Source organism: Centroberyx gerrardi, chromosome 10 (genome assembly GCF_048128805.1).
Source record: "Centroberyx gerrardi isolate f3 chromosome 10, fCenGer3.hap1.cur.20231027, whole genome shotgun sequence".
Classification (NCBI taxonomy): domain Eukaryota; kingdom Metazoa; phylum Chordata; class Actinopteri; order Beryciformes; family Berycidae; genus Centroberyx; species Centroberyx gerrardi.
In genome coordinates, this window is record NC_136006.1 from 23078695 (window position 1) to 23091228 (window position 12534).

Here is a 12534-nt window from a genome sequence, read left to right on the forward strand (position 1 = left end):
AGGATTGGACACCCTTCTTTTGTGGCCGTGTCGAGCCAGAGATCTGCCGGACAGACCTTTTGTTTGGGTGGTTACCCATGTCTCGGCCTTTTTGTTCCCTAATAGCCCATCATCTGGGCACTGTCCCCCTGACCTCGCTCCTCTGACACTGGCTCTGCTGAACTACAATAAAGGCCATGACTCTCTGATTCATCTTTTAATGCACTGAAGACTGGACAGTGTGCAAGAAATGATTTAAATATGTTTTCACTGTAATCCAAGGCTGCCCATTAGTACCAATTCAGTTATTTTGATGCCAAATGCATCGATGGGTCCTGTTAATTTCAGCTGGGTTGAGGCAGACAGGAGAATACTGGTATGATATAGATTAGTTTTAAAGGTGCTACCTGTAGCATGTTGTGCTCGTGTGTTGGTTTTGGAGAGCAGGAAGAAGGATAAGAGCCATAAACTGCCCTTGATAATAGGGGAATATGCATTCTGATGAGGTGAGCCAACATGAAGTTGAAACTCTGCAGTTAGAATAGTGCACTGGAATTAAGTTGTGTATTACTTGCAGAGCAAAACCAGTTCCTAAAGCAATCCAGCAGATGTCCAGTAAAATCCTGTTTACAGTAATTATACTAATGCCTAAAAATTAACATGGTAATATATTTTTTTTATTTTTATAATGTTAAAAATGCTACACGTAGCTCCTTTTAACATGAGACGGAGAGGTGATTGGCACATATTTGCACAGCATTTGTCTTACAGTAAGACATAATCAGGGTAAATTTGAAGGATTTATGAATTAATAAACTGCTTTTCTAAATTCCATTACCACGATGCTTCACAACATTGTTTGATGCTGTACTTTTTAAGTTTTTGCTGTGTTTCAAAACTACTTTGGGATCGGTCTGCCTGTGAGGCCCACTTCTGTCCATTTCCTATAATGTACCTCAGCTTGTACAGTAGCACTCAAATGTGGAGCTTCTGGCCAGATTGAACAGTCTCTTACTCTCTGAGCTTTTCTGTACTAGTTGGGCGAGTTCAAATCAATACGGGCCCGAGGGCTCCCAGTTCACACAATGAAAGAGTATCAGGTAGACAGGGAGAAATGCAGTCGATAATATCACATTATGGTTTCTGTGTGTGCGAATGAAGGTGTGAGACCGTGGTCGACAGTGCCAAGTGAAATCATAATAGAGTTTCTGAAGGCCAGACGGAGTGTGTTATTACAGACTGGGGATGTAGAAAGGTATAAAATGGCTGGCTGTTACAGGTGTGTGTTTGAAGTGGGAGGCTGGCATGGGCAGGGTGTGTATCTTTGTGTGTGTGTGTGTGTGTGGTGGGGGAGTATTTGTCTGAGTCTGTTCACACATGGACCACCAATGTAACTGAGTGTGTATGGCTTAGACGTGTGTGTGTGTGTGTGTGTTAGTGTGTGTGTGAGTGTGAATGTGTGTGCGTGAGACAGAGAAAGAGCGAGACACTGGAGAATCCCCTCCCTCAGCACGGTCTGTCAATCAAACCAGCTAATAACAATGTGGTCTGATTTGCCATTTTCTGAGGCTTAATGACTGTCTCTCTGGCCTCAGCCTATTGTCCTTCAATCAAACTCTTCCCCCTCCATTCCGGGTGAAACCATAGTGTTCTTTTGATTGTTACAGTCTCTACATGTGTCACGTTATTGAGACCCGCTTTCACACGAGGCCAACATTTGTCTGTTCATCTATTCAGTGTGGTTTAATGGAAGTTATACAGACCCCAGACATTTCAAACAACCCCCTAAAATGGGTTTAAAAAGTAGTTGCAATCAGGAGTTCCTCCCAGTGTCGCTCTGTTTCTGGGGAAAAAAAAGATTCTTCCAAGCTTTCAAGTTGGCCCATCAAGGCTTAGAGCTGAGAACTGATGGCTGCCAGAGAGAGAGGCATACAGATAGACAGGTAATGAGAGCCACTTTGTCCCTCATTCAATCACAGAGCCATCTCAATGTCAGATGCGCATATGCAAATGCACATACATATGATTAGGGTACTGTACACATGCATAAAGCCTAAACATGTACATGCAGTGTTCAAAGTATGCACCCACCCACTGTGTCTTTTTCCTCCTTCTCTCTCTCTCTGTCTCTGTTTCTCTCTCTCACACATCACATCCAAGTTGACAGTCCCGGAGCAATATGAGCGTATCAGATGCCACCTTCCCTCGGGCGCTAAACTGCCTTGATTCCACCACGGCCTCCGATTTGATATCGGACACAATCCAGACAGCGCCTGTCAGGCCTCGCCACCTCGTCAGCCCTGTCAGTCAGCACCGCCCCCCCCCCACCCCCCTCCTGCACCCCCCTCCTCCACCAAACCGCTCCGCTTGCTCTTTTCTCCGTCCGAGGTCAGCCCAAGAAGAAGCGCATTCCACACGGAGAGCCTTTTCACTGGTTGAGCCGGCCTTTTTCAAGCGTGAGCGAAGCGACTCAATAACGCGAGATGCCTGCCGTGACCCTCCCGTCACCCTCTCTGTCCAAAAAAAGAAAAAGATCTTCTATCTCAGCCCTGTAACCATCTTCATCCCGCATTCCTGCGTTCTTCCCCCAAAGTGTGTTGTCTGCATATTCAGCCCCTATTCCCTTGGGACTCTTATGAGGCCCCTTTGCCACCCCCCCCCCCCCCCCCCCCCACCCCACCCCCCACCCCCCCACCCCCCACCCCCCCACCCCACCCCCCCCACCCCCCATCCCAGCTCCAGTGGGCCCATCCCGGAGCAGGCATTAAAGAGATTGGTGGGGTTCAGCTATTGAGTTGAATTAGACATGGTCAATGTAGCCGCTGCTGGACCTTACCCCCTAAGGGCGAGAGTGGGAGCTTGAATAGGATGGGAATATGGTGGCAATATGCGTCTGAAGGGGGGTCGTCAGCGTTTATCATGATGCTGGAAGGTCGGCTTGATTTGTGATGAACAAACACATATGTACAGATTAGTTAGAGACACACGCGCCAAAGCACACATACTGTATACATGCATTAAGTGTGACTGTCTAAAAGAGTGTATGAGTTATTATGACTTTATTATGATTTATTCAAGTGAGCAGAAATGACGGTGAGATAAAATGACAAGTGTGAGCTTGAAATGAACTGCACTGCATTTTGTTCTGTTAAAAACCTGCTTGATTTACACTTGCAATTGGCGGCATTGATCCTGTGCTCAGTTCAAAAGAGGAAACAGGTGTTATTTCCTCCTGTTGCAGATCAGTTTTGTGTTCTCTCTGTGTGTGTGTGTGTGTGTGTGTGTGTGTGTGTGCATATGGACGTGGAGATTTCTGTGAGCTTTTGCGCGAGAAGGTATTGGTATTCCTGTGCCATTAAAGCTAATGATGAGCGTTGGGAGGATAGCAGAAGGCTCTGTAGGAACAACACATTTTTCATACACTTACGGCTCTGGAGGGGCTTAATTTGAAATCCTGCTAAAAGATTCTTAACAATCACGTCTAATCACTTCTAACGAATCAAAGGAGAAAGGAAAACATTCCCCCTCCGAGACCGCCGCAACAGAAATTACCAATTAGATTTTCGATCTCCTCTCTGCGATGACGAATATTTCTAAAAGCAACAAACATCGATTTTCTTTTTGGATGTTTTTTTCTCCCCTGGTCGCACACACTTTCTTCCTCGTCCTGCTCCGATATACCGTAGAATAGCCATGCTCTTATACGGGCAGTGATTGCTTCCCGATGGGCAAGAAGCAATTTAATCAGTGTCGTAATAGATTCTGATGAGATTCGGTTGAGGGAGTTAGTATTGAGTTGTAATTAGAGGTACCCCCCCCCCCAGCCCCCCCTCCCCTCCCCTCCCCTCCCCTCCCACACACACCGGCTCGGTTGAAAAGGGGAGACAAGTTAGCTAGGAACAGTGCAGCACACTTTGGAAATGCCTGGTCCATAACTGTCTCTGGAGTGGAGCGGAGAAGAGAGACGAGGAGAGGTGAGAGGTGGAGGGAAGGAGAGGAGCGGGTGATCAAAGTGGAGACGGAGAAAACCGAAATAAGGAGTGGAGAGAGGAGGGGGAGAGAGGGTTAGAAGTGAGATAGGACAGTTGAAAAAGGAGTTTATGGGGGGGGGGGGGCGGGGGGGACATGCTGCACTCTCACCCTTTACGACTGGTACGAGGAGGACCCGACGCACCTGCTGAGAGGCCCCCGCTGTCCCGAGGAATGTGATGGGCTCTCCGACATTAGGAGGGGCGCAGTGTGAAAGGCAAATGTTTATGGCCCCCTGCCCGGCCTCCGCTGCAGCTGAAGGGGAGAGGTAACATTTGGAGAGAGGCCGTTAAGCCCAAATGGCTTCTGAGACCACGGTTTCAGTTAAATGAAGGAGGGGACCGGGAGACGAGAAAGGCTTTTTGGACTTTTTATGGAAACGGTCACTTTTTAAGGCCCGGGTCTGTTCCCCGTCGCCCTGTAAATCTGATTCAGGTCTCCGCTCCCGCCTCCTTAGCAATGCAGCAGTTCAGTTCAGTTAAACTCTTCAGCAAATTGTGTTTTAGACATGCGGGTGGGTGGGTTCACTCGGTGCGCCAAAATACACACACATATATATTGTTAACTCTCTTTAACTCACACTGCTCACATCTCCTTGCTTGGAGCTTTCTGACCAGAACACCCTTACCGCTTCCACACACCGTGTTGCATCAGTGGGCAGTCTTCCATCCAGCTCCCCCCCAGGAGACTGTTGAGGTCTGTGCCGATTTACACTCAACCTGTTTCCCGCTGCTTGACTACCAACTTGCCGCTCTGTTGCCATAGATACAAGTTGGCATCGGCAGCAGCATAGCTGAAACAAGGGCTTGTGCTCGGAAAAGGGTCAAATTTACTGGCTGCCACCTGGATAGATAGCTGCAATGATTTTATTTTGGAGAGGGATGCTCACCCTGTCTCTATCTAGGTTGAGCTTTCCAAAATTATCTTAGAGCCAAGGTAGTGTTTTTGTTATAAGCCACTGGGAGGGAAAATAAAAATCGCAATGCTGTTGTGCTTTGGGTTGTTTACAACGCGCTGCGCCATGCTGAACCGTCCCAGCGAGATATCAGCGCAGTACACCTTAACAGGAAAATCCACCGCCTCTGGCTTTTAAACATTCAGGTCAAATTGTGTATGTCGATGTAGCTTACTGTAAACTATCAGAGCACAAACAGCTAGCCGCCATTTCTACAGCAGGGCAGTAAATCTCCCTCCTCGCTGATCACAAAGCTATTGACACAGAGACGTGCCTGGGCATCTATTAATCCAATCCCCACAAGTTCCATGTAAGTCCTTGGTATAGTCCACCTTTAATTGACTCATTGTCCCTGGCAGGGAGTCTGACTGACTGACACACAGCAGCTCAGTGAGTCTCCACTCTGTGTGTGTGTGTGTGTGTGTGTGTGTATCAGATTGTGTATGGGGACAGCTCCCCCAGTGGTATAGATCGCCCTGGTTTCCTGTTGACAAACTGAGCCGCTAATCCAGCTCACAGCATGAGGGGAAATCGGACGGACTCTATCAGGCTGCTTTGGAGTGGCCTCGATGAGCCACGCTTGTTAGAAACACACACTCACATACACATACACACACATACACATACACACAGGAGCTGGCACACTGGCCTGCGTCAGTTCTGCCCACTTGCTGTGACCCAGTAGGGAGTGTGACCAGCTGTTCATGGCTGGATTTTGCTAGTTTTAGGGGCCAAGACTGCGTGTGTGTGCGCATGCGTGTGTGTGTTTGTGTGTTTGAGTGCATGCATGTCTTTGTTACAGAATTTTTCAATGTGTGTCTGTAGACTAATGAACTCACATCTGTCTGCACAGCCTGTGGTGCGTGCACACAGCTCCCCCCTCTCTCTCACACACACACACACATGCGTGCACACAGACACACACGCACACCTCATCCTGCTGCTTGACAGCACAGCTCTCTCTCTCTGTGTCCATGCCAAGCTAACAAGTCCAGCTTTACTGCCTGAACTACAGCGGTGCCCTGGTCATCTGTCCTGATCTCCAACCCTGCTTGCTTTCAGTCCAGCTTTTAGACTAATAAGAGGATTTGTAGAGTCAGCCGTCGACTTTCAGGATTCAGCGATTGAATGTGAGTTAAGGACCTGCCAACTCTCGTCCTGCTGGCTCATAGAAATAAAGAAATAACTGCAGCCTCTGTTGTTCGTTGCATAGCCAAAAGCCAATGTTTGTTACTGTTTCTGTATTCTAACCGCCATTCTACCATCAAATTTATATATGATAGTCAAATTTTACAACCTGAGTGCTTTACTTATGATAGCAGATTCACTCGTGAAACGTGGAAAACGGGGAGCGCTGCAACAAATGAACAGTCTTTTATTCCCCTTTTAGGAACAACTGCCAACTTATATGAAACAAACAAAAACCTCATTTGACACACTCACTAATTTGTAGCATTAGTTTTGCAGTGTGTAAATTGGGTCTGCAACGTTCCCCTGCTCTGTCAAGACTTGACCTCTTTGCTGTCATTTGGCATTGCTTATATACAGTATATGACACTTCATTTATCTGAGTTTGCTGAGTGACCATGCATGCTGTTTATCAGCAACATCCTGCTAAACGCATGAACCAGTACAAACACTATCTTCTGCTACTGAACAGCTCCACTGGAGCAGCTGTGGGCAACAGAGTGCCTTGCTCAAGAGCACCTTGATGGTAGCTGGGGTTAATTATTTACTTATCATTTTATCATTACACTTATTATGCAACTTGACTCTCATTCTTTTTATGCATTTTAATTCTTTATTTATTCTCTCTTCTTATACACTTTATTATCTCTTTTTATTTGTTTTTCTTACTTTTTTCTTATTCTGTATTTCTTATCTAATGTCTCATGCACCTTGTATAAAGCACTTTGAATTGCCTTCGTGTACGAAATGTGCTATAAACCTGGCTTGCCTACTGCTGTTGCTGCCATGCTCATACCGGCCCTAGAACACTCCCCTGGTCTGCCAGTAGCAGCCCAACAGTGAGCGATGTTAAAATTGAGCTCCATCCAGCGCAGCTGAGTCAAGTCTATTGCAGAGTACATTGAATGCTTCCGCCTGTTTTATCAACAGTATGTTTGTTGGCAGTAGCTGGGGGCCTGTTGACTCCACTGTATTGTAATGACAAACATCGGCACTCTGTGCATTTGCCTAATTAGTTACCAGCTGTAGTGAGAGGGATAATTGATTGCGGGGCAATATGGTTGATTTGCAACTCAACCAAGCTAATAATTTGTTATTGATCGAAGCATTAGGGAGAAAAACACTACATGGAGACCTAACCCCGCCGAAGCACTGCGGAAAGTTGATGCTCTCAGTTTTTAATCTACTTTAATGATATTACACCTCGCTAAGCTAACATTGTAAAGAGCGCAGGGCGGGAGATGATGAACTGCTGGTTTCAGCTCAGCACCACAGACTCATATGTTATGACTGGAGGAGATTACATTTACTCAGGAAGCACATGTGTGTCTGTGTGTGTGTTTTGTGTAGGGGTATTTGTGTGTGTGAGAGAGTTTAGTCTGCTTATCCTCCATATGTATGTACCTAAGCCCTTGGGGGTCACTTATTTATGTATTAATGTGCATCACACATTATAGTATGTGTAATAAAAAGGTCTTCTTAATGCATAGTGATCTAAGAAAACAGCTTTGTAGACATTTTTCCAGCACAAAGCACATCTCTAGAGCCATAGATTTTAAGTGAATACTGTTCTGCTTCATTGGCTTGTGGAAACTTGTGCCCCATTGAACAATCCACTATTGCATTCAATTTTCCAATTTTAATCAGCCATTAAATTAACTCCCAAGGTTTAATTGCACATTTTAAATAATTATCTTAAGGTCAGAGGTTAGGTACTTATTGGAGATGGCTCATTGCTGGCGTATGGGTTTTCTGTGCAGTTTTTCCTAGGGATGCACCGATCCGACTTTTTCAGTCCAGATACCGATACCGATAACTGGGCTTTGGGTATCGGCCGATACCGAGTACCGATCCGATACCAGTGTTTAATTAATAAACTGTAGGCTATGCCTCACTGTGTGGAAGAGACTGGGATCATTCTTTTATGTGTAAGGCAACATCAGGCTTGACTTTAACACTGCTTTCCTAACTTTGTAAAACAAAATGTAACAAATAAATACATAGATATAAATGTACTCAATTGTTATTTATTATTAAAATAATAAATAATCGTGCTCCAGCAACTTGGTAAAACATCTTCAAAATTAAAAAGGAATTACAATTCAAGTGTAAACCTTTTAAATGCAGCAACAAATTGGTCAGGAATTAAAATTCCAGTATAAAACAATACAACTGCATCAAATGAGAACAAAATGTAAACATTAAATCACAATTAAGTCACAAACTAGTGCAAACAAACTTGATAAATTAAATCACAATTCACACAAGTAGTATAAACAAGTAACTTGGTAAAAACAAAACATTCAAAATATGCAGAATAAACCTAAATTACTGAAATAACTCTGGCTTAACTGGTAATCTTGCTTTATGAAACAGCCCTCAGAAAAAAAATCAAGGTATGTTAGTCTGACTATGTGTCGGCCGAATGGAGCAGCAGTACCTGACGAACACGGAAAACACTTTAAATCGTGTTGTGGCAGGAAACAACGTTGACCTACAGCCGAGTCCCCGTAAACCTTGGATTTATGAATGGAGTCTGGCTGGACGCGCCGATTGTATAATTGGTGGAAAACTACTTTACCTCGCAGGTTAAATGGCAGCCTGCTCGGCCGCGCGGTGACCCGGCAGAGTTTAAACATATAACCGAGACAAAGTATTCATGCAGGTGTGTTTTTAACTACCGAGCATCAGCACCGACCCCCGGTCAGCTCACCCCGAGCCCCGGTCAGCTCACCCCGACCCCGGCTCTGTTATGAGGGTTGGGCGCCAGGTTAGCTTGTTAGCCTGGATGCTAGCTGCGGGAGGCTCGCGCCCCACGAGCGAGAATTCAGTGCGGGAGACGCTGCGCGCGGCAGGCGGGATCCTCCGGAGCTGCTGGACCGGAGGAGCCACCGGACGGACCGAAGGCAAATGGCCGGGTCTACCGGCACGCTGCTGACGCATGACGTAGTATGCGCACGTAGACATAAACATAGAATTGAATTGAATAGATCGGCCCCAGTGTCACCGATACCCGATCCAGCTATTTGAGTCAGTATCGGACCGATATCCGATATCAGTATCGGATCGGTGCATCCCTAGTTTTTCCACTGCGTGTCCATCCTGCCCTCTCCTTTGTCCTCTCTTTCAGTTCAGTTCAATTCAGTTCAGTTCAATTCAGTGAGCTTTATTGGCATGAAGTACAATTCAGTATATATTTCCAAATCTTTGGTAGTAATCAATAATGATAACATTAATAATGATGCTAAAAAAACAACTAAAATAAAATCAAAAGAAACAATTAGAAAAATAGTATTAATAAGTAATGTAATATGTAAAGCAGAGAATAAATGAATGTAAATATTAAGTATAGAAGGGTATAGCACACAGAGTATAGTGGAAGAGAAGATACAGTAAAAGATATAAAATCAAAGAAAATGTAGCAGTAGAGTATGCTGATACATATGCAAACAGCTTTGTTTTTACTCATTGTCTGTCAGTCTGTGGCACATAAAGCCGTCCTGGGCGGCAGTCTCACCTGCTTCACACTCACCCATCAATATTCTCAATTTATTCTGTTCATCTAAGGATGAGAAATTAGGGAGTCTCTTGGTGAATTTGTAGAAATAGAGTTCTCTGATCTGCGAGAACGTTTCACACTGAACTGAATTAAATTGAAATCCCAATCTTTCTCTCTCTCTCTTTACTTTTCTTCACGCTCCTCTCTCTCTCTCTGACCTTTCCAGCCATCCTCCGGAAACTTTTCATCTTCTCTTTCACCTCACAGTGATGGTGTCCTGTTTTCCAGCATAATATCCCTTTGTATTCCTTTCTCATTCGCTCGCTATCGACCTAACCTTCTCTGCTGGATTCTGTGACAGAGATCTACAGGAATTTATTGCAGAAGTGCTTGTAGAAAGTAGAAATTATTTTGAAGTGACTCAGAGGGGGCTTTTTTCTTTGAAGCCAGGTAGAAAGAATCATCAGGTTACTGAACTTTCTCTGTTTGTCTGTCTGTCTGTCTCTCCTCTTCCACAGCTGTATCCTAGAGGCCCACCTTGGCAGTTAGAGGAGAGGTCATCACCATGACAGCATCCTCGCAGGACTCCGCCCCCTCGTCTGCGGCCGGCCTCCTCCTGCTCCTCCTCCTCCTCCCCGCCGTCTTTACCCAGAACCCTTTGATCCCCGCGACCCCGGCCCCGTCGTCAGTGGACCCCCTGTCCCGACCGGAGTGCACCAAGAAAGAACACCCAAAGGTCACCATCCAAGGTCTGACATCCCCTCCGACCAATTGGTTTATATAAACATATGACAATGACTGATGCTAAGTAATGATTAGTGTTGAAGTGCCGATTTTACACTTAAAGGAAAAATCCACCTTAAAATACTTCAACACTGTTAAAAAAAAAACAGCTATTGGTGATGTTCCTTGCATTTCTGGGTCCATTTTGTTGTTTGGTGGTGTATTTTTCTTATTCCTATGGATAACTGGGTAAATTTAGATAACATGATGTCACATTGAGATATTTTCAGTGTAGCTACAATGGAGTTTATTGGCAGAAAGATTCTCAACAAACATCAGGTTTTGATGTCAGTTCCTCAGAATCAAAGAGCAAGGGCTTCTTTCTAGAGCCGCCATTTTCAACAATCACACAGGGAGAAATCCATCATAGAAGAGGAGGAGATCCCAATTTCTCCACCCACAGTAGCCTCAATAGGCCGGAATGCAATGCAGCTGCAAGCCGTTATGAGAAATTTTACTCTCATTTTACTCTCGCTCCACTATCGCTCTCTCCACCTACGCATAAAACCCACAGCAGGCACCGTCTCTTGGGGTTGTCGAAAGGTATTCTGGGAAATGTAGGAAATCACTAACTGAAGTAGCAGTAGACGAGGCAGGCTGATGGAAAGTGGGTTCACCAAAAAAGCTAAATCACAAACATCATCACAAAATAACTCCCGGAATGCACTGAACTTCATAAATTGATGGCACATAATGTAAAAGTATCTGAGGGAGGATTGCTTATGCATGGTGATTCGCACAATGTTTTGAAGTCATTCTCATTAGCTGTTAATGTGGGCAATAAAATGGTTTGTGCGGACTTTGCGGGTTTTGAAGGTTATGGTTTGTTGCAATGCAGGGAGCTATTGCTAGCATGTATCTCAGGGGGGCAGCTCTCTGTACAGACATGCCCTCGAGCCGCCTCACTGTTCATATCACCGCCTGAGATGCTATGTACCGATCCTTGCTGGGACTGATGTATTCCTGCGGTATATATAGGGAAAAACACACACGCACACAGCAAGATAAACAGTTTTTGTAAACACATCCCTGTGCCAACTTCAATAAAACCACAGTTTTGGCATCCAGACAGGCCAGGATGGATCTATAAAAGAATAACAGAAAGAAAGAAAGAGAGAGGAGGAGATAGAAAACATTGTGTCGAGTAACGACGCTCCCTATCTTGTCTGTTCATCTATACAGCGGGCCAAGAAACAAGATGTTCCTCACGGCATGAAATGGAACAGAACAGTTTGGGGCAGAGACTCGCAGATAGATACGGTAGAATGAAGGGTAAACACGCACAAAATTGCTGTGTTTATTTCTGAATAGGGCTGTTGTGTTCTTTTCCACCAAGGGCTGTGACCAAGATTGGAGGACCAAAGAATTATTGGTGGGGAGCGAGGACAGAAACACAAAAATTGAAGTGGTAGCCGTAGGGTTTTCTTGTGATTGGAAATATACCCAAACACCTCGGCAGCATATTGCAGACATTTCCTCAAGTCCTCCCCTGACTTTTTATTGCAATGCAGTGTTGTTTTCCTCCAAGGATCCCTCTGTGCTCTGGGGCCGATTCACCATTGTTGTGTGTCTGGGCTCCGGCTATTGGAACTGAAGAGGGACACAAAGAGCGCTGTACCATTTAGTCTTGTTTTCTGCTACACTCTTTAAGACACAATTGAATCCTTTTGACGGAAACTATTTTTATACACAATTGCAATAATGGCTTTAAAGTGATGTTGAACTTTGGTAGTACCTTGGGTTGTGTAGCTCCCTGGCCATGATAAAACCCCAAAATCGGCGATTCTCTGTTATCTGCTTATAAAACCTTCCAGTTTGAACCAAAATCGACTGGATTTCGGTGTTACACTTGTTGGTTTAATAACATAAAGAAGGTGATTCACTTAAAATAAATTCTACAGAATGACTCGTTTTTTTTATATATTCGCTTTGTTCGTGTTTGTTTATGTGCTAGAAGTGTGATTTTTAGACCTGTTTCGCCATATAATGCAATTCTCCAATCGTCTCTACCAGAGCCCCGGAGTAACAAATACAGAGAATTGTCAATTTTGGGGTTATATGACAGCCAGGAAGCTACACAACCCAAGGTACTGCTAAGCTC

General features: G+C 44.9%; 1 protein-coding gene across 5 annotated transcripts in view; it reads left to right on the forward strand.

Moving 5' to 3' along the window:
- Window positions 1-12534, forward strand: part of sema5ba (sema domain, seven thrombospondin repeats (type 1 and type 1-like), transmembrane domain (TM) and short cytoplasmic domain, (semaphorin) 5Ba) — a 116915-nt gene that overhangs the window by 38092 nt on the left and 66289 nt on the right. For all 5 annotated transcript variants that reach the window (XM_078286242.1, XM_071919584.2, XM_078286243.1 and 2 more), the window contains one exon: window positions 10169-10399. In XM_078286242.1, the coding sequence (XP_078142368.1) occupies window positions 10216-10399 (184 nt within the window). In that variant the 5' untranslated portion in view covers window positions 10169-10215. The remainder of the gene's footprint in view (window positions 1-10168; window positions 10400-12534) is intronic.